This window comes from Oryza sativa, chromosome 1 (assembly GCF_034140825.1).
Source record: "Oryza sativa Japonica Group chromosome 1, ASM3414082v1".
NCBI classification, from domain to species: domain Eukaryota; kingdom Viridiplantae; phylum Streptophyta; class Magnoliopsida; order Poales; family Poaceae; genus Oryza; species Oryza sativa.
In genome coordinates this window covers 1,630,862-1,658,204 of record NC_089035.1, presented here as the reverse complement: position 1 = coordinate 1,658,204, position 27,343 = coordinate 1,630,862, and the positions used below count along the sequence as shown (strand labels likewise).

Genomic DNA, 27,343 nt, shown 5'->3' with positions numbered 1-27,343 from the left:
ATATTTTGAGGGTTCATATTACTTATATTTGCCTTATTATCTTACAAAAAAAATATAATGGATTTTCTTTTGTTGGAAACTCGGTGCACATTGTTTTTTTTTTGACAAGTCAAATTCCAAGTTCAACTTTCATAATACCCCGTACTTCTCAAATTAAGTTCTTGTAACCACTGTTTATTATGTAAAAAAAACACATTTATATCCTGTAGAAAACTTATATGCAAACTTAGATAAATGCTGTGAACTTTTAATGTTGCAAATTAATTAACAGGCCCTTAATTAGGTTGACCTTTGTAAACCATTTCATTATCTAAACAAAATATATAGTTCGACCACCGGTACGTACAGTGACGCCCGCACATTATACGTACATGGAGTACATATATATGTACGTTAGAACATCACTACCATGCATGTTGCAATTTTCTCCATTAAATAAATTAAAAGGAAAATTTCTTCAAAGCCTCTTTCTTGATTTGATGTGAGTAGTTTAAGTTTCTGAAGCGTGAGGCCTTGCATTTGGGCTAATGGTACTGAATGGCTTACATTTATTAGGAGAAAAACCTAGCTACTACTACCTCCGTTCCAAAATAAGTGCAGCCATAGAAATCCGTGTCCAACGTTTGACCGTCCGTCTTATTTGAAAAATTTATGAAAAATTTAAAAAAATTTAGTCACACATAAAGTACTATTCATGTTTTATCATCTAATAACAATAAAAATAGTAATCATAAAAAATTTCAAATAAAACGAATGGTCAAACGTTGGAGATGAATAGTGTAAAATTACACTTATTTTGGGACGGAGGGAGTAGTACGGTAAAAAGGCATAGGGACAATAAACAAAATAATCTAGCTTGGTTTCTCCCTAATATTTGTGCCTCCACTTGTCCAATATGCATGAGCTGTGTAATATAATGTGAATCGCATGGTACATGCATGAATCCATCATATCGAAAAAAATTAAAAAAAGAAAGCGCCCATGGTTTTGGGTAATCCTGTTCGTAGCATCAAGGTCAACTAAACGTACGAGGCATCAATCAATATAATTCAGGATAAGCCTAATACCCTCTTCCTTGCATTATTCCACGAGTATTGCCTACTGTTTTGCAAACATATTTCCATGACGAGTTCCCACTAAGATTTCGTGTTGAATGAGAATAATATCATAAAATTCATGAGAAACGAATTAATTATCCATCCAGAACCTCATTTAGATCCGTACCACTAACTAAAACTATTTGAATAGTATGCTGTTAGTAGCCGCATTTAAAATAAGGATTAAACAAAATTTCGATCTCTGCATTCCTTGCAACATGGAATAAAGAAGAAAGGTGCACAAAGAGAGGAGCCATTAGATAAATCAAAGACTTCTAGACCTAGGTTAATTTAAATCTAGCCAGGCACGCACAGTGCAAACTTGCAACCGCTCAAGAATCTAAGAAAAAAATAATTCGTATGACTACGTCGTACCCTCATAAACTTTGTAGGTATATAGTTTTTGTACTTACGTGTAATCGCACAGCTCATCAATGACATAATCCTCGACCAATGTGTCATTTGATTTGAGGCTCTCCCGACGAAGCTGTGTGCAAAGTTGCAATGCATCTGGACCCTCCTCCGGCCTAATGGTGGTATATATGCTAACCTTTATCAACCGCCCACTTGATGGCTACTCCACTCTAATTACGTTTTATTTACTGCTACTAGTCAATGTGATCAATGATATTTTTCTCAATTTAGAATTGTTGGATTAGATTAACGAGAAGGCGTGTGGTCTCCACGCAAAATTGTTCCACGCGCGTCGTGTGCCAGGACTACTAAATTGGTCAGCACTACAGTTTAATTTGGGTAAATGGTAGGTAGCTTACATGATCAATCTGATCGACCGATCGATCGAGATCAGCTTTTGACAACCAGGTTAATATTTAGCAATTTTGAGCCATAGTTATTTCATTGTTTTTTTCTAAAATTTGACAAGGAACTAAGTTGCCAAAATATTTTTTGGCTAGATTGAGGACTTGGAGTTACTATTAATAGAAAAGAAGAATATAGGAGGGTTGAATTGGTGGGACTTACAGCTTTATTACTAGTAATCATGCTTTGCTGGTTTATCTTAATTATATTTTTTTACATGTATCTTAATTAATCTTGGATTAGGGAGTATTCACTACTAGAGAACAAACCTTTTGACGTAGTACCCAAAATCACAAATACCTCGGTTAGATTAAAAACCAGTACTAAAAATGCTTTAGTACCGGTTATAAAAGTCCAAATCCCTAGAAACATCTTTAGTCCTAGTTGATATTACCAACTGGTATCTTTACTATCGGTTGGTAACACCAACATGGACTAAAGACCAGTAGTAAAGCCTCCAGGGTTAGTTCAAAAGTAAAACATCTCTTCAAGCTAGATGTGTGTAGTAGGTGAGTTGGTTACGCGTGTGAGGGCTGAGGTGAGAGATCTTGAGTTCGAATCCCATATCCCACATATTTATTTTCACTTGCTATGTATCGGTACTAAAGATTTTGAACTTGAGTCCCGATTTGCTCGTCTCGGTTGCTACAATTGGTAGTAAAGGAGTTGTAAACCGGGACTAAAAATCGTTTCCCCTATAGTGATTGAAAGCTTTGGCAGAGGGAGTTTTTAAACCCGCAAGCACTATATATAGAGTAGGTATCCGACACACACATATATGTATACTCATAAAAGAAAATATTATACACGGTACACCTAGCTAGGTGTATATACTCATCCTTTTCATATACTCCCTCCGTCCCAAAATATAATGAGTTTTGGTTGGATGGGGTATATCCTAGTACTACGAATCTAGACAAACTATCTATCCAGATTCATAGTACTAGGATTTGTCTCATCTAATTAAAACTACTTATATTTTGGGATAGAGGATGACGGAGCGTGGGGCTCCTCACCGGGAGACCGCGCAGGCCCCCCTTTGCCGGTTCGGCCGGGGGCGCTGAGTGAGGTTCTTCGCCCTCGATCTGAGGAAAGTCAGCGGGAGAGGAAGTGCACAAGACACGGGCGACGTAGACAGGTTCGGGCCGCTGAGAAGCGTAACACCCTACTCCTGTGTTCTGGTGGATCTGTGCTTGAAGGAATACAGAGAACCGGAGAGCGAGAGTGAGTTCAGGCTCTCGCCCCTCTTCCCCAGAGTCCCAACCCCCTTTCTCCTAGGCTTGGGCCTCCTTTTTATCTGGTCAGGGGTCACCACATGGGCCTCTAGTTGCCTAAGAAGGGAAACATGCTTTTTACAATGAGGGCTAGTCTACAGCCGGAAATGACCTCTGACAAGCAGAGCACACGCCTCCTGCCCCGCTCGCCCGCTTTCCCGGTGGACGCCCATTTCAACCTTCATTTAATGGCCAGCGACTTCCTTGCCATATTTGCGCTGAAGCCTGGAATGGATCTGACCGGGACTGACATACCAACTCCAGGAGTTAGCACGCCGGCTCCGGCTAGGGACGAGAGCCAGGAAGCTCTCATCATTCCGACGGGACGGGGCGAGGCGTGTGACAGGCCGCCTGTTGCCACCTAACCCGCGATCTGACCGGTCTGTGACCGGTCACACACCGCGACCGGTCACGGATCGGATAAGCGTGCGCTGCGCCGCATTAAATGCGACGTGGCGCGCTCGTCCAACCTGCTATAAATGCGGTTAGGTGAGCCCCGTTGTGCTCACCTAACCCACACACGTGGCGCCAAAACCACAGGGGGTCGGGGCGCCCCAGCCCTCGGGGCCGAAACGGGGGCGCCCCAGCCCTCGGGGCCGAAACGGGAGCGGCCCGACCCCTCGGGGAGACAGAGGGAGGGGTGGCCACGTCACCCTCGGGCCCGACCCCCCCGAGGGGGTCAGGCCACGTGGGTGACCGCGGCTACCCAAGTCTCTAGTCACGATACCCCCGGCCCCATGTCACCGACAGAGGAAGTACAAATTATACATTTACCCATGTGAGATATCAATTTGAACTTTAATCGGGGATTTTACTATTTACGCTAGATTCACATTGAGTTGGCTTGGTGCAAATCAACATTGAGAGGGACGAGTTTGCACAAATGAAATTTTAGGACTAAACCGACCCAAGAAACATGGCATTTGCATTTCTATCCCTGTTTTCAATAGCAAATTGTGTGACTTTATCTTTACTCTTTTAACCTTATGATTTTTTTCCCTTGTTGTATGTTTGCTAGTCTATCTATACTCCTTATAAAAGGGAGTAGCTAGCGGTGATGATTGTTCTGTCACCACCCGACCATCAATTCCCAACTTTCTTTTAGAGCGAAAATGGCATGTCGGTTAGAGGACCCACGTGTCAACCAACTCCCAACAATAGCCGATTGGAATAAGAACGTGGAGCACTACTACACATATTTTTTTTAAAAAACAAAAACTCTTACAAATAATAATTTCAACAATTTGATTAACATAGATGAGTGGATATCTAGTGATGTACCCACAGCATATATAACACATCAGTGTTATTAAAAGTTCAGTAAGAAAGTTTTAGTATGTATAGCCTTTTTCGTCAAGAACATAGAGCATATTTGGTCAGGTTTAATTCAATTTTAAGTTCGGACTTAACTATATATGTACTTAATTATATATGCTATGAACGTACGATGTCTCATCAGCTAGGACGCAAACATCCAAAAATTCAGAAACAGACACACAATTATTTCGGGGAAAGTAAAAGTATATATGCTCTGAAACAGTAAACCCATCTTGTTGAGGACAAAATCGAACTAAAAATACATAGAACAAATCAAGCTGTCCAACAAAATTTGGGGCCCCCTCGCTCGAGACAGAATCTCCTGGTGTTCATGGCGCATTCCCCAATCAGATGGCCCGATCGATTGGTAGAGATGCAATGCACCTAATAAGCACTTGGATTCCGAGTGTACAGGGCCATCAGCAACTGGATACCAATTTATTTATATATGGTTTAGCTGCAAATGATTCTAGGACACTTGCCATAAAACACTAGTTTTATTGCTCAACTTGTGGCAAACTTGTGTGCTGCTGGGGCTGAGTGCATATGCAAGTGTTCATCCTAGTTGGCATGATCTCATCAAGCTTAGCTCGTGGTGGTGATTAATTATATCTAGTGCCTAATTACACTTCAGGCTTTCCTAGTTGATCTTGCAAAGCAGTAGTATATACTATATGTGGGAAAATTAAAGTTGTTCCCATGGTTTCGACCTTCTTTTGAACCAAGATAGCGTGTAACTTTTTGTTTCTCGTTGCTTGATTGAGAAATTATAATTTGACGACGCATGATAGAGAGCGTGAATTACGTTGTCACACGGATCATCAGTCCACTGACAGCCCAGTTAATTAATTACGTACCGGTACGGTCCCTGTTTTCAACCGGCCGTCGATCGCTCGTTCCTGCCCTGTTCCAAGTCAAGTGGCCACAATTGTTGACGACTTGAGTTAATTTGATAATGTGCATTAAATTATGTAGATCAAGTGCTTAATTATGCAGGGCTTTTGCTCCCATTCTTCGACAGTAACAGGCCAGTTACTGCTGGTTTTAGAGCACGTCTAACTCTGTTAATTTTATACTGATGAAAGCCCAACCTGCTTATTGGTTAATGATTGGTTAATCGATATGTTAATTGAACGAGGTAAAATGAAGCACTAAAAGGAGAAGAAAGACATGTTTAGATGTGAACTAGGAGGAAAACAGAGGGGAATTCAGAAGGACAAAAGAGGACTTGAGGCTCAATAAAGCTTTTCGCAAGTGGGCTGAGAATGTAGGGCCCAGTGAGGCCCAAATAGACTAATTGCGCAACAATATAGCCCACTTGAAAATTAGCCCAGATATATAGCACAAAATGTTGATGGCCCAGAAGTTTATTACTCTATGTTGGGCTTATTCTGTAACCGGGCCTAATAACTCCATATTCGGCCTATTTGACTATTTCTCTAACCGGGGGCCCATTTCGCAAGCCCATTTTCTGATTCATGTTCTGATTCTATGTTCTGATTCTATTCCGACATTGTTGCTGCATGATAGCGTGTTCTTTGACCTACTTATGCAAGTAACCAAAATCATAATGGTCAGAAGATGCTCTCGATCTGCTAGATATGTTACGTACTACCACTAGCTGGATGATCATATATACTGTCAAATTAAAGCTAGCTATCGGCGGTGATGAGATGATGAGAAAATCGAAGTAAGAGAATTATACCAAAACCCCAGGTGATGAAACGCATATAGGCTTACCTCGTAATGCAAGTAACTTGAGACAGGGCATGCCTCCTTTGCCTCACAATCAAACAACTAATTTAACCACTGTTTAATGCTTCTTCTGCTAACTCTCCTCTCATCAACAGAATCATCTGACCATCTTTATATCACGTTGGGCCCCATGCTTCTCTAATCACTCGATCTCTCCCAGATGCTTTATGCAAAGCCTATATAAACTTTGTGTTGTCCCAAACCATTCGCCCGATTTGATCCACATCACCACTTTGGTTCCTCCCATTTTTCATTTCAAAGTGATACTAATAAGCAAGTGCAAGGATAGCTAGCTTGACAGTGTGGAAGTAGTAGTAGGAGCAAGAGGCAAATTAAGGGGAAGCTGCAGGTGGTAGATGCGTAATGCGAGCGGCAGCAGCTGCTGCTCTCGGGTGGCGGCGCCGTTGCATGCGCAAGTGCTTGGCTCGCCGTCTCCTTCTCATGGCTACGGCGGCGCCGGCGACGGCTGTCTTCTGCAGGCACCTCCCCCGGCAGTCGTCTGCGGGGAGATGCTGGCACTGACGACGCCGGCGCCGCCGTCTCTTCTCCATGCACTGGCCTCCCTCAACGTCCTCCTCCTCGTCGCCTACCTCCTCCTCTTCCTCCTCGCCAAGCTCGCCGCCGGCCTTCACCGCCGGTGAGTGAGTGACAGAGCTAGCTTCAGTTCAGAGAGATCTTTGTGCCATTAATTGCATGGACGTGTCACATTTTTACTGTGCGTATGTATGTAGAGGCCATGGTAGCTGTGACGAGCACCAGGTCACGGAGACCTCCGGGAGGGAGGAGTTCGCCGGCGCCGACGACATCGCCGGAGTGCAGCAGCAGCAAGCGGAGATGCTGTTCTGGTTCGACGAGGCCGTGTTCGAGGACACTGCTCTGCTTGGTGGCGAAGGAAAGGATCAGCTCATGTACGACGCTGCCACCACACCACCTACACCTACACCTGCACGTTGCTTGCAGGTGGAGAGCACCTTTCCCATGGTGGAATCCACCCGACGAATCTCGCCGCACCATCGCCAGTGCAGCTTCAGCCATGAGGAGCCCAAGGCCGCCGCCGCCGCCGCCGCCGCCACTGCGTCGAGCCAGAAGGATATCATTCCGGCCGCCGTGCCATCACCGGAGAACGTTCCCGTCGAAGGTATAACCATTAATTCCACTAACCTCTATTACTTCTTGTTAACCATGCATTTCATCCTGGTTCTGACACTCGTCGTACGTGGTTGCAGCCGGGGAAGAGGACGGCCATGGCGAACACGGAGAAGAAGACGATGAGGAGGAGAAGAGGTTTAGGGGAGATGACGTGAAGCTGTTCGTGAACAGCCGGGCGCTCGCCGACACGAAGAAGCTGCTTCTGGAGGGCGCCATGGCCGGGAAAGGAGGAGTGCAGCGCGAGCGCGAGGAGGAGAGCAGGTTGGGCGCGTCGACGCTGACGAGCGAGTCGACGTCGAAGAGCTCGGTGGAGTGGCGGAGCTCGACGGTGACCAAGGACTCGGAGACGGAGTACCCCTTCTCGTCGTCGTCTCGCCGGAGCTCGTCGCGGTGGGAGTCGTACGCTCTCTTCCGCAAGTACGACGAGGACATGGTCTACTTCCATCGCGTCGGCGCCCAGAAGCTCACCGAGACAGGTACATACTAATTATTCTTCCAAAATCAAGTCATCATTACCACTCATTACCCAAGCTAGATTAATTAAACCTTTCTCGAGAAACATAAACCTCAATCAAACGACGCAATTCCAGCTCCCTGCAACTCTTTCTCTACACACAATGGGGCTCACACAACAAAAAATATTTACAGAAAGTTTACTGATCAGTTGCGTTTGCTGGAACGGTTAATTTGCAGAGTCGTACAGGTCGATAAAGTATCAGCCGCGATCGGTGTCGGAGCGGATCGTGCAGAAGCTGACGCCGAAGCCGCGGCCGGCGATCGGGCTGAGGGACCCGTACCCGGAGCTGGAGCGGGTGTACGTGGCGCAGATCTGCCTCACCTGGGAGGCGCTCAACTGGAACTACGCCAGCTTCCGCCGCCACGCCGGCGACATCGCGGCGAGGTGCTGCCCGGCGCGCGTCGCGCAGGAGTTCCAGCAATTCCAAGTTCTTCTTCACCGGTTCATCGAGAACGAGCCCTACGAGTACGGACTCCGCCCGGAGGTGTACGCCCGGATGAAGAACTCATCCCCCAAGCTTCTCCTCGTCCCAGAGTTCAGAGGTAACTAACTAATTTCTCTGATGGAATTGACCAAACTTTATTGTTTTGTTAGCTGATTTAGAGTAGCTGAGAATTGAGTAGTGCGTTGTTAATTTTTGAAAATATTGCAGATGAGGAGGACGAGAAGGACGATCTGATATCGGCGGTGCAGTTCTTGTACATACTGGAGGAGTCGATCAGAACGTTCATGGCGTTCCTGCGTGCAGACAAGAGGAGCCACTACCAAATGTTCAGAGAAATGGTGAAGAGGAGGACCAGCTCCATGGATCAGACTCTGGTCATCACCCTCAAGAAGGCCAACAAGAAAGTGAGCCACATAAATAAACATCACACACAATGCTGATCAGATTTTCTTTCATCATCATCATTAATTCCACTTTCTTCTCATTGCCTGAAAATGAAATCTTCAGAAGAAGAGCCGGCTCAAGGACCTGACGAGGCCAAGACGGTGTCTGAGGAGGACGAAGCTGAGGGAAGAAGAGGAGATGTCAATACTGCTGGGCTTAATCGACCTCAAGATCGTGGCCAGAGTGCTGCGAATGCCGGAGATCACCGATCAGCAGCTGCACTGGTGCGAGGAGAAGATGAACAGGGTCAAAGTCGACCCGGCTCAGGGCAAGATGCAGAGGGACCCGTCTCCTCTTTTCTTCCCTGCACATTGACAGCAGCATCAGCAGCTGTAACTAGCTAGTCCCTGCTTGTAATCTACTACTTTTTTCTTGCCCATCTCCTCTTCAAATCTTCCTTTGTTGATATAGTGAGAAAAAGATAAAGTTGCATAGACGACATGAGAATATGCATGGCACGCAGCTAGCCTGATCTAGTTCTGTAAAAAGAGAGTCAGAGATCGATGAAGAGATCGTGTAAAGGCAATATATGTGTACTTATGTATTTATACATAGTAGATAAATAAGAGACCCACATCAATCTTGTAGTTGGGTGCATGTGATGTGGTGGGGGTGAGATACTATAAATTTGATCGTTGCATGCATGATGGATTTTGGAATCTAGACGCTTCATGTCATTATGTATATAAATCCGTGTGAGTGTATGTGACACAATCTGTGTGTGCATGGAATGGAAAGCAAAAGAGGTGAGGTGGTGAGGATGGAGACAAGCACAGCTTTGACAATGCTTTATCTTTTTCATGTGTTCTTCTCTCTCTGCTTTATAGGCTCTCCTCCTTGGATCACAAGATGATGATAGCAACAAATGTCACACTAGATTTGCCTCAACATTTTAGGATAACCACATCATCCTCCTTTTCCTTTTTATTTTATCTTTTGTTTTTTTTCCTTTGTGGATGTTGGCACTCTTATGTTATGTCATCAGGGAAAGCAGCCTCTCCTCTGCATAACAAAAGGAAACAGAAGATTAAAGAGGTGTTCTACAAGTTCCTGACTTCTCTGTATCCAACTAAATAAAATCATCCATGAGCTTTGTGTTGTGCTGACCTGCATTTAGATATGTTTGGTGCTGCATAAACAAACCAAAGATTACGCCGAAGTGATCATTTATATCCCTTTTTTACATTGGATAAGCTCTTGACGTCGATTGCTACGTGCAGAGTCGAGTACAGAGATGGTCCATGGTGCTCTTGCTTTTGGCAAAGAAAAGATTAGCAGAGTCAGAAAGTGGCTGGCCACTGTAAACAGGTCAAAAAGAGTGGGGGAAAAGATTTCCCACTGACAAAATTTGGTTACCAAGAACAAAGTGAACAACCTCAACAAAATCAAAACGAACACGTTGATGATGCAGTTTTATTTTGGTTTGGGCTGAGTTGTTTCAAAATAGGCGGGGCCTCTTGGCTAATGTAAGATAATATATATAGAAGTTGTTGGCCTTTGGCAATCAAAGCCCACAAATTTCACAAGCCAGTACCGCAGGCCGAAATAAGTTCACTTCAACTCCCTTAACTGGGGGCCAAATCTAATTCGTACCTCTGAACCACAATACCAGATATCTCGATCCCCAACAATTAAAAAAAATTCAATTTGACTCCCTCAACAATTTTGGAGAGCGGTTTTGCTAGTGTAACCCTTTGACTTGGTCAACTTTGTGCTGATGTGGCAACCTAGTCACACAATACAAGTGAGGCCCACTTGTAAGTGACTAGGAAAAAAATTAAAAACATGGGGACCACTTGTCAACCCCTTTCTCCCCTCTATTTCTCCGAACACTCCACGCTCGGCGATGTGCTGCGGCGTTGGCGCGACTTCTCCCCATCCCTCGCAGCGGCGAGCGGTAGGGAAATGTAACGCTCCGCTTTTTGCGTGACGTTAAAAACTAATTCGGCAAAATCCTATATGCAAAAATTTCGTTCTTTGAGTGAGAGTCTAAGTCGTGCCATGGATCTCAATTCAATCTCCATCGTTGTTCCCTCTCATCACCATCAAAATCCTCCACCTCAAGTTTCCAATCCCGATTCAAGTTTCCGAAATCAAATCCTGAAATTCAATCGCCTCCTTTGAATCCTCGCCAAATACTTGTCCCGATTCCACAAATATCCGAGTCCACCTTGAATCCATTCCTTGACTCCTCCCTGTTTCCCTGAGTCCAAGTAATCAAATTCGAAATTCAATTCCAAATCCAAATCCCTTCCAAATCATCTCTCTGCAAAAGTCTATTTTGCCTCCCCCTTGGTCGTTGGGCCGATTCTTCCTTCCTTGGCCGATCTCCTCCCTCAGCCTCGCACGTGCGTTGCACGCGCCGAGCCGAGCCGAGAGAGAGCTCTCTCGCTCTCTCGTTCTCTCTCTCTCTCGATGCTTTCTCTCTCTCACGCGCCGACGTCGATTTCCCGCCGGCATCGCTCAAACCTCCACCGCCTTCGCTCGTTCCCGCGCGCGCTCCCGCCGTGGTGGCCGACCGCCCTCGGTCACCGTCCGCCCTGGCCCGCCTGCGCCGCGCAGCCGCCCGTGCCCACTCTGCCGCTGCCCCCACCTCTGCGCCGCAGCGCGCGTGTGTCCAAGACGCGGAGGCAGCGCCTCTCTCTCCCACGCGCTCTCTCCTCCCTCAGCTCGCCCAAAATCGGCAAGGAGCCGAGCTCCTTTCTCCCTCCCCCTTTTTGCTTTTTCCCCGACCGGCGCCACCGTCACCTCCTTTGCCACCCGTGACCGCCTCTGTCACAGCTTGACCGCGAATCCGCCACCGCCTCTCCTTGATCGCCCGTGCTCGGTTCCTTCCCCTCGAAGCTCCACATCCCGCGCCTATAAAACCACAGCCGAGCCCCTCCCCTCCATCTCTCTCGTTTTCGCCCCCCACCGCGCCATTGCAGCCGAACAACCGTCGCCGCCCTGTTGCCGCTCGACTCGATCTCGTCGTCGCCGTCCGCCGCCGAGCACCGGAGGAACCGGTGCGTGCGTGGGCGCGTGACGAGGAGCTACGGGCGCCACCTCTCCTCTATTCCTCCCCGGCCGCGCCCACTCGGTGCCGCGCCGTCCCACCGTCGCGACCACCTCGCCACGACTCTCTCCGATCCACCGACGCCGCTTCCTCTTGTCGGTGAGCTCCCCGCCGAACCCTTTCCTCTTACCGCTCGCTATGCCGCGCCCGCCGCTGCACGCCATAGCCTGCCGCACGATGCGCCGCGCGCCTCGCCGTTGCTCTGTTTCCGCCGCTGCGCGCAGTCGCGCGCCGTCGTCGGGCCCCAGCTCGTCGACCACCCTCGCCAACACCGTCCTTGAGCTCCCTAGGACCTCCCCAAACCATTCCCTAGCACCGCCGTCGCCCGGCATGGCCTCACCGCCATTACCGTCCGCTCCCGGAGGCCGCTGCTCGTCGCCGGCCCTCCTCAGTGCTTCTCCGCCCCATCCGACACCGGAAACAGATTCCTTGAACCCCGGAGATGCTCCCACCCCTTTGAATCGAATCCTCGTCGTCTCGTTGTGTTTTCCCCTTTTTGCTCGCCGGTGATTGCCGCCGCCGCAATCGACCGCCGTCGGCACCTCTCGCGCCGATTCCTCTCGCCGCCACGCTCCCGGAGATCCCCTTGAGCTCCCCCTGACTGTCCCTAGGCCGCCGGCCTTCTCCTTTGCCTCCGCGCCGTGTCGCCCCTTCCGCCGCCGCATAACGCCACCGCGCGTGCGTCGCCGGTGACCATCAGGTCCCGCGTCACCGCGTGCGCGTCGCAACCCCATACCGGTTCGGCTAAGCCCGAGCCCGCGTGCCCTTCGCTCTTCTCGCGTGCGGCCACGTCGGCGTGCCGGCGAGATTGGCCGCCGCCGCCGGCCGTCGTCGCGCGTCGTCTTCCCGATCTGAGCCGTGGAATGAGTTCCCCTTCTCCTCCTCCTGCCGCCAGTGCTAGCCGCCCCTCTGGCTTGCCGCCGTTCGCCGGATCCCGCCGTGAGCCGTCCGATGAGCCGCCCGGCCTCCTCTCCCTTCCCCATCCGACGTGACGTCCACGTTGGCGCCACCTCAGCCGTCGGCCCCGCTTGACCAAGTCAGCCGACGCCCAGTCAGCAGCCGCCCCCTCTCTCTTGCTCTTGGGCTTGGCCCAGTAGCCACCCTCCTCCTCGGCCTGATAAGTAAGACAAACAAAGTCCATATACACTCCCTTCGTCCAAGCCCAGTGTCCATCACCCAAGAGCTAAAAGTCCACAATTACTCCCTCCAATTGCTCCTCTCTCTCTCTCACCTTCTTGTTGGCCCCACGTGTCAATGAGTCAAAGATATTCTTGGGAATATCTTTTTCAATACTCCACACATATTTCTCTTTTCTAGAAATTCAATAAATCATTTCCTATATTCCAAATTCCATAAACCCATCCTCTTAATCCGGAGATTCCAATAATTCGTCCCCTCGAGCCTGTATGTCAGTGGATGTCAATAATATTCTTGAGAATATTATTTCTATAAATTCCATAAACCATTTCTCGTATTCCAGAAAATTCCGACAAATCGTCTCCTTGTCCAGAAAAATTCATTTAAACTTCCAAAATTCATATCCCTCGATCCGTTCGTCCGATTGCCTCCGTTCCACTTCCAGTAATTCCATTGAATTGTGATCTATCTAATGGCACTATTAATTAGCCTAAATAGGACATTTTATTTGGTCTTTGCTTAGGTTTTTGATTGTTTGCGCCTAGTTGCGGTTATCGGATATTTTTCTTCAAGCGGATTTCTCGAAGATTTGTGAAGCTTCGTGAAGACCCTGAGCAAGGCAAGCCACCTTTGAACATATTGAGCCTATATTTGAACTTAATTATATTGCTTGCAAAATATTATGCATTGATAGGATTGCACTTAATCTGTTTGCCCCGTCTGCAAGGCAGACCGGTGGGCCTACCTAACTTGTTGCATCTGATCCTTCTATTGTTAATTGTTATATCATGTTCCCTTGTAACCATCTAGTTGCGCCTCGATAATTCGTGCACTCTATGCGAGTATCGACGGTCGCCTTCAAACTTAAAATTTGAGTAACTTCTTGGGTAACACTTGGTTTACAAAATCTTTGGAAAACCCGACGCCTGGGTCGGTGCCTTGTGAAAGAAAATGAGTTTTAAAAATGAAACTCGCGACACAAGGCCATTCCTGGGTGGAATACTTGTGCGGTCGCATTTAAGGACCGATTCCTTCGGAATTACATCCGAGAATACAACAGTGCGACCACATGGGTGTAATGGGACGCCCCTGGCTGAGTAATTAGCTAATTAGGGGAACCATGATGCCAAGAGACATGTGGATTCAACGGGGTGGTGTCGGGGAGAACCCTCGGGCTTCCTGGCACAGTATGGTCTGGGACCTAACCTGTTGTTGGTCTGGGACCCCTCTCATTGGCATATGGCAACCCTGTGTCGGCTTTGGAAACACCTTATCGTGAAAGCCTCAAAGTCGCCAGACGTGGCTGTTCTGCACGGGCTAGGTGACCCAGGTTAGTAATGTCGTGTGGGTAAAGTGTACCCCCTCTGCAGAGGTTATTAAACTATTCGAACAGCCGTGCCCACGGTCATGGGCGGATGTGAGGTGATTCCTTAGCGTAGTTTTTGTTTTACCCTGTTTTATGAAAAGGTGTTAAGGTTTGGGAAACCTAATGCTTGGGAAGCATTTAGCTGTCCGGGGGACAGTGGGACCGGGAGTCCCTGGAAGTGATTGGTCGTTTGGGGACCACTATTATCGGGAAGTTTGGAAAATTGGTTTGGTTTGGGAAAACTAGATTTGAAGCCAACTCTTGGAGTTGTGCAAATCTTGATAAATAAATTTGTTACTTCTCACCCCGACCGAGCTGAGACTTTGTCTCGCTCTGGTTGTGGAAAGCACACACTTAGATTGTTGAAAACCTTGAAAACAAAACTGATTGCTAAATAAACAGCCTTCCCTTGAAGCTTGCATTAACCACCTAAGTTCCCCTGGCTTGCTGAGTACGTAAGTACTCACCCTTGCTCTCTATATAAATATAGTTCTGCCAGCTCCGAAGATGAAGTTGAAGTGAAGTGAAGATTAGGGTTTCGTCCTAGTTCCTTGCCGTTGCTTGTGGCGTTGGGTGTTAGTCCGTTGGTTGGTTCCTCTGCTGCTGCTGTTGTTGGTGTTTGCCTCGTCCGTGTCGCCAGTTGCATTCTCGGGCTGTCTGAGCTGCAACCTAAGTTAAGGTAAATAAGTCCTCTATTAATTATAAGGATTTGCAATGATTCATGTTTGTCACCGTGGGTACCAGCGCTATGTCCTGGGACTGGTACTGAGATCGCGGTTTCGTAGGACGCAGTTCATGCCGTTTTCCTACGACACGCTCCTGTCAGGTGCCGTTGTACGGCGGTGCCAGATTGGGGTGTGACAGGAAAAGAGGCCGCAGGAAAGGAGAGTGGGGAGTAGGGGCGGCATCCTCCTTGCCTACCACTCCGCCCCACTTCGATCGATGGGAGAGGAGCCGGAGGCGGCGGCAAGGGCAAACAATGACATCAGTGGAGATTTAGGTGGCGGTGGAGCAATAGGGCTGTCCAAAGTGAAGCTTTGGCAATAAAACATGGCCCAAAGTGCAACTCACTCTAAACTAATTCTGGCTATATATGAAACTAGATCTAGTATATATGTTTAGATTCATAGCTAGAAATTACAGTACTACTATATGGGGATAAGGAGATTTACCATGTATCTACACACATACTAAGTGGGCTCGCATTGGGGTGCTCTTGTACTCTTATGCATGCCTTGAGCGGGGCGGTTATTTGGGCTTTGGACTGACATCAATTAACATGTAGATGAGACTATAGATGGCCATATGGCCCGAGGCCCATGGCCCGGCCCAAAGCCCGCAATTTTGGCCCGGCCCAAGCATGGCACGGCCCGACTGGGGTCGTGCCCGTGCTGGCCCGACAACCGGGCCGTGCCTGGGTTGCACCCTTGTCACGGTGGGCCGGCCCGGCACGGTCCGAGTAGTATTGGGCCGTGTATGCCGCCCGTGGGCTGGCACGGCATGGCTCGGTGCGTCGGTCGGGCCATACCGGCCCGACAAGCCTCGGCCCAGGCACGGCCGGCCGGGCTTGGGCCGTGCCGTGCCGGGTGGCCCAGATGGCCATCTATAGATGGGACATGAAGCTTGGCCCAATAATTGAGGCTCTCATAGCGGCAAGCTACCGTAGTTTAGAACTCATGTCCTGATCAGTAATTGTGCCTTATGGATCTAACAGGGAGGGAGGATCCCAAAAATATAACCTTCTCCAACAATGGTCCAAGTTAACCTATACGCATAGTTAAAATCGACAAGTATTCAGGAAAAGGAGAGAGTACTTGAAAACCGAAGTCGATCGACCAGCAAGAAAACAAACGAACGGACGTTGCCTAATAGGAAATTATCCTGAGAAATTCCTAGGTTCCAACCATCCATAGCATGACCATTCTCTCCGTGAGTCCGTGGTCGATCAAGTGTCCATATTTGAGAACTGTAGCATAGGAGTACTAGCTATGCTATAGTCGAGTAAATTATGGAGGATAGTGTACTGGTACTAATGAACAACGACACTGGCTAGCTGTGCTGGCTAAAGCGCTAGCTAGCTCTTGGTTGTATACTACTAGTCGATCGTACTAGTCTACACTACTCATACGCATACTACGTACGTGTGTATAGTTGTAGGTTTTCACCGTGCATAGTCGGCTACTATACCTGACTCAGTACAGCACTCCACAAGTGCTACGGTCTGATCGTTTTCTGCTGCTGTACTGCATTGCATTGCATGGAGATGGACAGCAACTGCAGCATGGTATAGTATTTTTCTTTCAAGACCGAGCTCAAGCTGGACCATTCATCTACTCCGATCCTACATGAGATGTGCCCAGAGGTATCTATCAGAAGCTCATCAGAATCAAATGGGGATCGATGGGACCCAGTACATACTCTCAGCTAGCTGCATGTCTCTCTCTCAAGAGAAGCCATGCCAAAGGGTCCCACTGGCTTACCAAAGTAAATAAATCTCAGCTAGTTTTGTTGTTTATCAATTGCGCGACAAGGCCACTAGCGCAGCTTCGGAGAGCTATAGCGACACAGAAAAGCTAGGTTCGACTTGTCATGAGATTATAGCTTAGAGTAGAATCTATCATTTGCTGTAATGTACAATATTGTCTTTCATTCACACGTACCTACTCTTACTCCCTCTGTTACTAAATGTAAACATTTGTAGGTTATTTACTATAAAGATTAAGGATAAGAGAAAATATTCTCTTTCAGGGTGTGTTTAGGGGGTGTTTGGGAGAGCCCCTCTCTCAAAAACATAAGTCCCTCCCCTAGGGACTTATTGTTTTGTGAGAGTTTAGCCCCTCTCTCCCAAACACCCCCTTAGTTTATGCCAAAATTGGAAGTTTGGTTGAAATTAGAACGATATGATGGAAAAGTTGAAAGTTTGTGTGTGTAGGAAAGTTTTGATGTGATGGAAAAGTTGGAAGTTTGCAGATGTTTTTGACAATATGATCCTTATAAAAGAAATATTTCAAACATGAACTGTGCCAGTACTTATTTTAAAATGAACCACGAACTCAACGTCAAGCCCGATGACACTATGATCCAACGTCTCAGCACCAGTCACGCTAGTGTTAACCCCCTGCTATCATGGCACCGAGTTCAAGCTGGATGATCAACGTGGCAAGTGGTCAACTCTAAGTGCTCTGGCATTGAACTTCCAACCTCAACGCCAATAAGCATGACGCTGAGGTAGGAGGCTAAGCTTGTGCTCTGGATCTCAACGAGCTCGTAGTGGTGCTAGAGTCGACGAGACTCGACAAGGACAATGGCGATGTGGAAGAGCAAGAAATCGGTAGCAGCACCGGAGTCAATTGGTGTTGGAACATCAATCGAAGCAATGACACCACTGCATGATCGATCTAGAGGTCACCACCGCCATTGAGCTCCTGGCCACATTCCCCTACCACGGTGCTATGTCCATTGGCACTGAGGTTCCATGGTTAGCACCATAGCACTTGGAACTCGGTCTGCCATCTCGGACCCAGTGTCATAGAGACAATTAGGTTGCTGAGATGTTGGACTTTAGTGTCACAATTCAATTTTGAAATAAGTTTTTAGCAGGGTTTATTCTCAAAATAAGCTTTTCAAGAGGGTTAGTTTTTTTTCCGTAATTTCATTGGTCAAACTTTAAATTGCTTGCATTCTCTCCTAAGCAACTGATTGGTTGAAAATGCTTGCCTTCCTGTGCATTTGAAATGTGCCAGAAATGCTTATATTTTGTATAAAATTTGAATTATAGAAACACTTACACTTGGAAATGGAGAGAGTATGAACTTGTCATTGATATTGTTTATGTTTTCCTGAATCTTTTTTTCTTCGAAATAGCATATTTCCTAATAACTTCTATTATTAGGAGGAATCAAAATGTTATTTCAGAGTTTAGCACATAAGTCTAGCACCTAGCATTACGTTCAAGTATCTACGTACATTGTTTGCTGCCTCTCACTTAATCCTTGATTTCTTCTCTTTCCCTTTTCTCTCGATCGGCCAGGCATATGGCCATGTCCTGCAAGTGCGATCCTGAAGATTTATTTCCATGCCCTTGGATTGTTCCTCTTGTTAATTTGTGTGCCAAATGGGGGCGCAGATACAGGCATACAGCAGCTAAAGATCATAAAGAAGAAAGCGGTGCGTGTACGTATAGAAGACAGCAGAGAGAGGAGAAGCTATGCATATGAGCAGAGCTTAGGGTTGTGCTTGTGCAGCAGGGCTACCTATTAGCTTCAAGCTGCAGCTATAGCACCCATCCACTCTCTTCTCTGATTCTCTCTTGTGTTGCAGTACAAATTGTAGCTGCGGTTGTGCATGCATGCATCATATGTCCTGTGCTGTGCTGCTTCGCCATAAACACATTGCAAACCGCCTAGTTTCTCGTCTCTGTTATAATAATTCTCCTGAAGAAATGCAAGTAGATGTATAGACTGATCGATATGTGCTCATCAATCTTGTGATCATGCATGCAAACATCGCTGATTAAAGTTGAGTGTGTAGTAGGACTGAGAGCTAGCTAGAGATCGGAAGCGAAGAGTGTAGCTTTATTATATTAGGAGGCAGCAGCCGCGGCCGTAGCTTTTCTGACAAGTCGATTTCGCCGATTCGACATGATATTTGTACATGCAAACATGCGTGTGTTTGTGTGTTTGTATCTCGAGAAGCTCACGGGGCCAGTCTCGTTTGGTTGGCCTGCGAGTACATGCATGCAATGGCTGGTTTGTGGGCGATAGGCAGCTGCAAACTGCCCTGCAACACAGCCACCGGCCTGCCGGCCGGCGCCCTTTAGATTAATTAGTTTAACTTTGGATTCTACTCCTACTCCATATGTACTATATGTCTGTATAAATCTATAACCCTCCATCTCAAAAAAAGAATCGATCAACTTTTATACACGAATCTAGAAATAAATATATGTTTAGATTCGTGCAAAAAAGAAAAAACCGGAGTATACGTATTGTATTTTGGGATGGAGGGAGCATGTATATGTACATGTGGTATCCTATATAAATTAGTACAAATGAGAGCAAGTTCAATAAAATTGCCAACTACAATATATAGCAGGCTATATATAGCACATAGAGTTAGGGGTGAAAACAGTACGGAAACTTTCCGGATCCTGGACCTATTTTCGAAAACGGAATCTGTCGGTCGGAATTTTTCGGAAACGGAAACGAATTCGGAAATATTTTCTCGGAAACGGAATCGGAAATGATAAGGGCAGTTTCCGTCAGAACTCGTAATCGGTCAGAAACTTTCCAGAAATTTTCTCGGAATTTCCAAAAATTTTCTCAGAATTACCAGAAATTTTGTGACTGAAATACCCTGGATTCTTTTTTTAAGCACTAAATAGTGAATACTATTGTGTTTGGCTATTATTTTTTTTAAAAAAATATTTGTTATGCAAATCTAAAATTACATAAGAATATTTTTTTGTCCTGCATTAGGATTTATCAACAACCTTACTCTTTTAAACATAGATAATTTATTCAATTGGATTTATCAGTTTGAGGGGTTTTTTATTCCGATAAATTTTCGTTACCGTATTCGCGCCAGTTCGTTTTCGCTCCGTTTTCGGTTTCGATAATATTCGATTCCATTTTCGTAACCAGGGTTTCCAATTCCGATTCCGAAAAAAAAAATGAAAACGAAAACGATAAAGATGGTTTCCGTCCATTTCCGTACCGTTTTCACCCCCTACATAGAGTGAAGGTCACGGCAGCAGAAATTCACACTTCTCAGGCAGGTGAGTAAAAAGTTGAACATGTGATGAAATTTAAGAATCAATTTGAATGATGGAACAAATCTAGCATGGATTGATGCGAAAAAGAATTTTCAGGTTATTCATTCCTTCAATTAATATATTTGAAATCCAAATGCTTATACGTATATGGCTCTATATTTAAGGTTGCTTAAATTTTAGAACAAGCATGTACTCCCTCCATCGCAAAATATAAGGGATTTTAGATGGATGTGGCACTTCATAGTACTACGAATCTAGACTTTCAGGTCTGTCTAGATTCGTAGTACTATGAAGTGCCACATCCATCCAAAATCCCTTATATCTGGGGACGGAGGGAGTACTAAGATCATATCTCAAAACTTTTATCTGATAACTAAATTCCTGGTTTGACAAATTTAATCTGGCTAAAATACATTAAAGATTAATTCAATACATAAAATTCTTAATTTCTTGCTTTAGTTTTCATGTGTTTCTATTTTGTATTAATTGTTCAATTAGTATATGCATGCGTGGGGTGCACATGAATAAACATTCAGTGTGATACCAATAGTAGGTGCATGACTGATCAAATCTATCCACAATTGTTTAAATCTTGGTGCTCATATCATTTATGTGTTTAATTTCAGTAGGATATTCGTTATGTTAACTGATTTATTCCTAACTCCGTTTATTGTACATTTGTTAATTAAGGACTGTATTTAGGGCATGTACAATGGTCTTTATTAGCGGTCTCTCTTTATTGTCATGCAAGCATTTTTGGTGATGTGAAAGAGAGAGGAAGAAGAAAATAGAAAGATGGTTGCTACGCATGACAACTGCATAGAGTCGACTCGTAGCATTTATTAGAAATTTTTTTGTTGCATTGAGTCTGATAAAGGAAAAGTGACTAGTAAAAAAGTATTTTGGTATATTAATGGTTAGAGACTGTATTGTCTTAACTATTATAACATGATAACCTTTAATTAACGTAGAGACCATACCTTTGTATTTTGTGGGATACGTGTGTACCGTGATATGTGTGTTATGTATGTCCTCCATGCATGTAATCAGGGAAAAAAAATAGGTGCAGGCCTAGTTGTCATGGTGCAGAGTGACGACACATATATGGCATGCGCACTTGCATGATAAGCCATGTCTATCCACAGTGTCTGGCCTAACATACAAATATGAGGGGCCAAATCCAAGTTGCATTCGAAATTTCCGAATGTAATTTGATTTGATTTCAAAGAGATAGGCAAACAACAATCTGTTGATAACCGGATAGTGCACAATTAATGACCAGAGGAGAAGCGATGCTGCGATTGCCAGGTTCAAATCGTATTGATTGGAAGACACAAATCGTGTGTGTCAAAGTATCCGTCGAATCGAGAGTTATTAATACCTATCAGAAGATTGAGAGCTAGTTCCTTTTTTTTTTTGAGGTACGAGAGCTAGTTCCTCATCAACAACCAGCTAGAACTCTAATTTGTAGAGATGGATACTAATTAAATTCATTATATCTACTGTCCAAATCCATGATAATGGAGAAGTACTATATACACTGGTTGAGTTAAATACAACTTATGCTGTCAGATGTCAACCATGGTACTATACCCAACCCCCCAGGAGTAGCACAGTACAATTAGAATTAATACACTGGTACACATACGCCAGCTATGTGAAGACTTTCCTGACTACCTGTAACAGTAGTGTGTGTATTGTGGTGTGTGGGGGATATTGTACGTCTTAAACTCTTAATTATAGTAGCATTTTTCATTGAAATGTATACAGGTGATCAGGTCGATAAGTATACTTGTTACTTATATTAATGGGCATATGATTTTTATTAAGCATGCATTTGGGGTTCTTTTGGAACATAGGATTTCCAATATGCGGAAAAAGAAAAAAAAACATAGGAACAGAGATTGTCAATGTTAAGCAATGTATACAAGATTTCAAAACATAGAAACACTAAAGGTAATGTCTTCGGATGGTTTTTTTTTTCGCGAACACGTCTTTGGATGGCATTTTTGGAGAAAATCACGTACACGAGAGAGAGAGAGAGAGAGAGAGGAGAAGAGATTGTGGATTGGACTTAATTAGCAATGGGGAAAAAAGGTGTAAGCTCGAGTTAAAATTCCTATGCAATAGTGGGTATAGAAAAGCAATTAATCCATACAAATTTTTACTACAATCATATTGTTCTGAAGGGTGTTACTAGTATAATATAGGAAAAAATCCTATAAATTTCCTCCATCCAAAGAAGCCATAATCATCAGCATCATTGTTTGCCTTTTGACTTAATTATCACCTGCAACTAATAATTAAATTTTGAAACTAAATTTTAGAGTTGATTTTGATGGGTTTTTATTGTATTTTATTTTCAACATTAGCTTTTATATCACTAAGAATGCATAGATAAAAGGTTTATTTTTTTTCAGCTATAGGCCAAACGATTAAACTGTATATGTAGTGTTTTTTTTTTTGAAAATTGTATACGTAGTAAAGGGAAATTGATTGACAAACCGGGGCTTATACATCCGATGGATTTCGCTGTTGGGCTTTTTATTATACTGGTCATTTTAGAAATGATAGTGCGGGCCAAATCAGAAATAAGGCCTGGTTTAGTTTCCCAAATTTTTTTCTCAAAAACATCACATCGAATCTTTGGACACATGTATGGAGCATTAAATATAGATTAAAAAACTAATTGCGCAGTTAGGGAGGAAATCGAGAGACGAATCATTTGAGCCTAATTAGTCCATGATTATCCATAAGTGCTACAGTAACCCACATGTACTAATAACGGATTAATTAGGCTCAAAAGATTCGTCTCGCGGTTTCTATACGAGTTATGAAATTAGTTTTTTTTATTCGTGTCCGAAAATCACTTCCGATATCCGGTCAAACATCTGATGTGACACCCTAAAAGTTTTTTTTCGTGAATTAAACAGGCCCTAAGCCCAGCAGCAACCAAGAAAAAAGTTTGCTGTTCCATCAAGAACATTGGTCAAAGCTAGTGGCACTGCATTCAAAATCCTGATCAGGATCTATAGCTAGGAGTAGCTTCCCCGAGAGTCAGCACTCACCTGCAGGCACTTGTTCATATCGATCACCTTTTAAACACTTGAATGAGCTATAATTATGCCATCGTTAGCCTGGGTTGACTTGCGGCGCCTATGTCAAATCAAGTTCAATGTGATGTGATGTGTGTTCTGATGAGTTCGTGTATTGACTGCTCGTATTTTATTTGTACTAGTACGGCACCTATAGGGAAGGCCAGAGAGTGAAGAGAGCACAAAACTGCAGAATAATTCAGTACCCACAGTACCATGTAGATAGATGTAGCTCAAATTAAACGGCTGCGTTTAGTTCCATCCAAAGTTTAGATTTTAGTTGAAATTAGAGATGATGTGATTGAAAAGTTGTGTGTGTATGACAGGTTGATGTAATGGAATTTTGCAAACTTTGGATCCAAAGTTTGGATCTAAACACAACCGTAGAGTAGTTTTAATGAGACTTTCACATTGGTTCAAAATATACTCTACCAGTACATATTTAACCCATTTAACTTTTGTAAGTACTCCAGTTTGTACTACTAGTAATATATATGTTCATAAAATCATAAGAAAAACACCTGGTCATCAGCCTTATACATTTTAAAGAATCATATGCGTTCAAAAACATCAATGCATCTCTCCACTACTACACAGTTGATTAAATTAATTCCATATCTGAACTAAAAACACCCCCAAAAACTCACACACCAAAAAATCAACATTACCATACATGAATCCAATAAGTGCAGACATGTACCTCACTTAGCAGTAGATTTTAAAGGTAAAACTGAACATCATGAACAACTACCCATCGATCTCGATCTCTCTTGCCCCCCAAATTAACACATCGCCTATCGATCACGAACACTTCTAATTTCTTGGCTCTTAGTAATTTACATGAACAATAACTTAACTGCAATCACATCAAACGCAGTAAATACTACGCGTCAGCTCAGGAGGCGGCGTTCACGTTCCTGTTGCTGTGGCCGCACCCGAAGCTGCAGTTGCAGTTGCCGTTGTCGGGCTGCACGTTCGCCGGCGGCGCGGCGAGCGGCGCCCCGAAGCAGGAGAAGCTGGCGCGGTGCGGCGGCGGCGGCGGGGCCACCAGCGCGTCGCCGGCGGAGACGGCGTGGCCGATGACGTAGTCGCCGACCGCCGCCGGCTGCTGGTGGCGCGGCGGGGCCGGGTACGTCGCCGGGTAGCTCATCGGGTGCAAGGCGGACGGCGGCGCCGTCGTCGTGTAGAGGTAGTGGTGGTACGGCGGCGGCTGCGGCGGCGACAGCCGTGGCTGCACCGGCCGGAGCGGGATGCACGGGTCGCCGCCGACACCGCCTCCCCGGAAGCCTCCTCCTCCCATCTGCATCGTCGGTGGAGGAGCAGCGGCGCCGCCTCCTCCCATGTTCACATCCCTGAAACTGTAGCAAGAAAGCTTTCATAAGAAACCCTAGTCGATGATGAGAAAGGAAGGATCGGGCGAGACGACACAACTTGCAAATTAATGGAGATTTAATTCACGCTTAGATCGATCGATGTGATATGCATACTTGAGCTGTGCGCCGACGGCGGCGAGGCTGTCGTTGCCGAAGACGAGCTGCCTGGCGCGGTTGAGGGTTTCGGTCTCCCTCTCTGAAAGATCAAATCCCAATATCCCACAAGTTAGAGGCAAAGGGAATGCGAGATTAGATGCATGGAAGATCAAAAAATTGAATCTTTTTCTTAAGGATATAAATGGTTACTGTTGGATTAGAATATATTAGATGCGTGGAAGATAAAAAAAACGAACTTCTTCATATATTTGTGATCGATCAAATTGGTTCTTTGATAAAAAAAATATCGATTATATAGCTAGGTAGGTTGTTGTGTGATATTGCCTTGGCGGTGGCGATTCATGTGGCCACCCAGCGCTTGAGATTTGCAGAACTTGAGGGAGCAGAACCTACACTCGTACACCTTGCCAGCTTCATCCTTCCCTCCATTACTCTTCTTCTTAGTAACCCCTGTAAACAATTAGCTAATCATTCAGTTATCCCATTCTGAAGCTATGTAACTGTACTTCCTTTATCTAAAATGCAACAATTAAGGTTTTCTTTTTTCCATGTAATGATCGAGACGGTTCAGGAGAAAATTTTAAGTAGATGACCACATTCAGACACACACACAAAACAAAAATCTATCTTTTTTACTCTACATTAAAGCTATATATGTACTAGCATTTGCTGGTTATGAATGTTGCAGTGATATCCTTACTGGATGCTTCGGCGCTGGATGCGGCGGTGGTCGTTGAGCTCTCCACCGTTTGCTTGCCGAACTCATCCGGCAGGTTGTTCAGGTCCAGGGGGCTCCCTTCTTGTCTCCTTGATGAGTTCATAGCGAAGAAGAAGAAGAAGAGGAAACCATTTAGTACGTATATATACAACTTGTTGAAGATACAGATTCACAGATGGATCAACAAGTTCCTGTTTGCACAATGATGAGCACACAGGAACTCAAGAGCGAGGTAGCCCAACAAGATGCCGATAGAACACAAGTAGTAGTGCACTGTGCCGACAACAAGAATGAATCTATGCATAGTAGTTTTATATAGTACTAGAATGACATAGTAGAAAACAAGCTGTTCATGGAGATCCATAGTAGGCTAGATAGTTGTGATAAGTAACAGGAGCTAGTAGTAAAAATGCAGGTATATATGATGTATGCATAGAAAAGATTACAGGTAATATCGGATTTACACACACAAACAGACACATCCAAGAGTGACTGTTTGGAAAAAAAAATTGCTGAAAAAACAAGACAAGATATGTGCACATATAAACAAGACACACAAAGACAGCAGTGTTTCAGAGGGAAGATGTACATAACATGGAGATGAACAATAGAAGAAGACACAAAAAAGTCATGAGGGGTAGTTGTGCTTGTAGGCTCCTTCTTACATGGTGGAGCAGAGAGCAGCAGGGAGAGAAACAGCTGAACACTATGATGCAAATGAGGCTTTTGGAAGGAGAGGCCGGAAGAAAAAGAAAAGAGGGGATCGAGATATATATCGGATGCTGTGTGTGTGGGGTTTGAGATCGACTTGAGACGCGTTGAGTAGAGCTCTCATCAGCTCAGTGATGTGCCTGACTGTGTAGAGAGAAAAGAGTACAAGTATTATTGATTTAGTACATGACACAAAAGCAAAAAGACACTGCAGTTTGGGAACAGCAAATGCATTGGGGAACGGCTGTCTTAAAAGTGTTGGTTTGGGGTGTAGATAGAGTGAGAGAAGCAGTAGTAGAGCTTGGTAGCTGGGGGAGAGAGAAGCCTGAAAGTTCTCTATCAGTTCACCTCTGCACAGCCGTCCCTTTCTCTCTCCTGTCACACATTCACATACACTGGTACACCTACGTACACTACTACCACTACTACCCCTCTCTCTCTCTCCATCTGATTAAGAGTGAGAGAGTAAGATGCTGCCTGTGCATATATGATTCTTGGAGTATGTGATGGCTGTAATCCAAGTGCGAGGAATGCAGTATTTGTTGCGTTGTTATTATTATCTATCCAAAGAGAGATCGATCGATCGAGATCGAGGAGGATCAGAGAAGAGGACGTATGGTATGGCGATGACTGTATGTCAATATGTGTAGGTGAGTGTCCACACTATTAGCTGTAGGGCAGCTGAGCTGAGCTGAAAGAAAGCCCCACAGCCACAGCACCACTACTCTCTTAACACTGCACTGTAGTATCACTTTGTAAGCAGCAATGCAGCAGCAGATATGCATGCTGCTGAGAGTGAGACCTCTCTTCTCTCCTGCATATATTGAATCATTAAATAGAGTAAGCTACGCCCTCTTTTTCTTTAGATCTTGTGCAAAGGGATCAAACACACAAACATCACACATGCATGCGCACACACATCTGTACCCATATCCATCATCTAGTGTAGGTTATAGGCCTATGTGTGTCCTTTGTTTGCATCTTTCTCCTTCAACCTGTGGTTGCATTGTGTAGGCCATATGCATGCATGCATTGCAGAGAGCTCTTGAGAAGAAGAGAGAGAGAGAGAGAGAGAGAGATACTAGAGGGTAAGGTAATAAAGACAAGGGCACCTCTTACAAAGCCCTGGTTCTGAATTTAGTTGAGAAAGAGTATGCACAAGCTAGGGGCCCCTATAGGCG

The 27,343-nt window shown here is 45.1% G+C and overlaps 2 protein-coding genes across 3 annotated transcripts; one reads left to right on the top strand and one right to left on the bottom strand.

Moving 5' to 3' along the window:
* Nucleotides 1-6,478: 6,478 nt before the first annotated feature.
* On the top strand, nt 6,479-9,404 carry LOC4325971 (uncharacterized). Its single transcript, XM_015771552.3, has 6 exons — nt 6,479-6,899; nt 6,994-7,400; nt 7,489-7,887; nt 8,105-8,470; nt 8,581-8,777; nt 8,881-9,404. The coding sequence occupies exons 1-6, from the start codon at nt 6,619-6,621 to the stop codon at nt 9,130-9,132; spliced, it is 1,902 nt and encodes a 633-aa protein (XP_015627038.1). The 5' UTR covers nt 6,479-6,618; the 3' UTR covers nt 9,133-9,404.
* Nucleotides 9,405-23,886: 14,482 nt separating this feature from the next.
* On the bottom strand, nt 23,887-26,193 carry LOC9269702 (zinc finger protein STAMENLESS 1-like). Of its 2 annotated transcripts, XM_026023842.2 has the most exons (5): nt 26,117-26,193; nt 25,434-25,540; nt 25,058-25,183; nt 24,731-24,812; nt 23,887-24,601 (listed from the first exon to the last, which is right to left on the bottom strand). In XM_026023842.2, coding segments are annotated over exons 1-5 (780 nt in total). In that variant the 5' UTR covers nt 26,119-26,193; the 3' UTR covers nt 23,887-24,138. The 2 variants fall into 2 exon arrangements, with proteins under 2 accessions (XP_025879627.1, NP_001411234.1); NM_001424305.1 differs by lacking the exon at nt 26,117-26,193 and having other exon boundaries at nt 23,941-24,601; nt 25,434-26,085.
* Between the last annotated feature and the right edge of the window lie 1,150 nt (nt 26,194-27,343).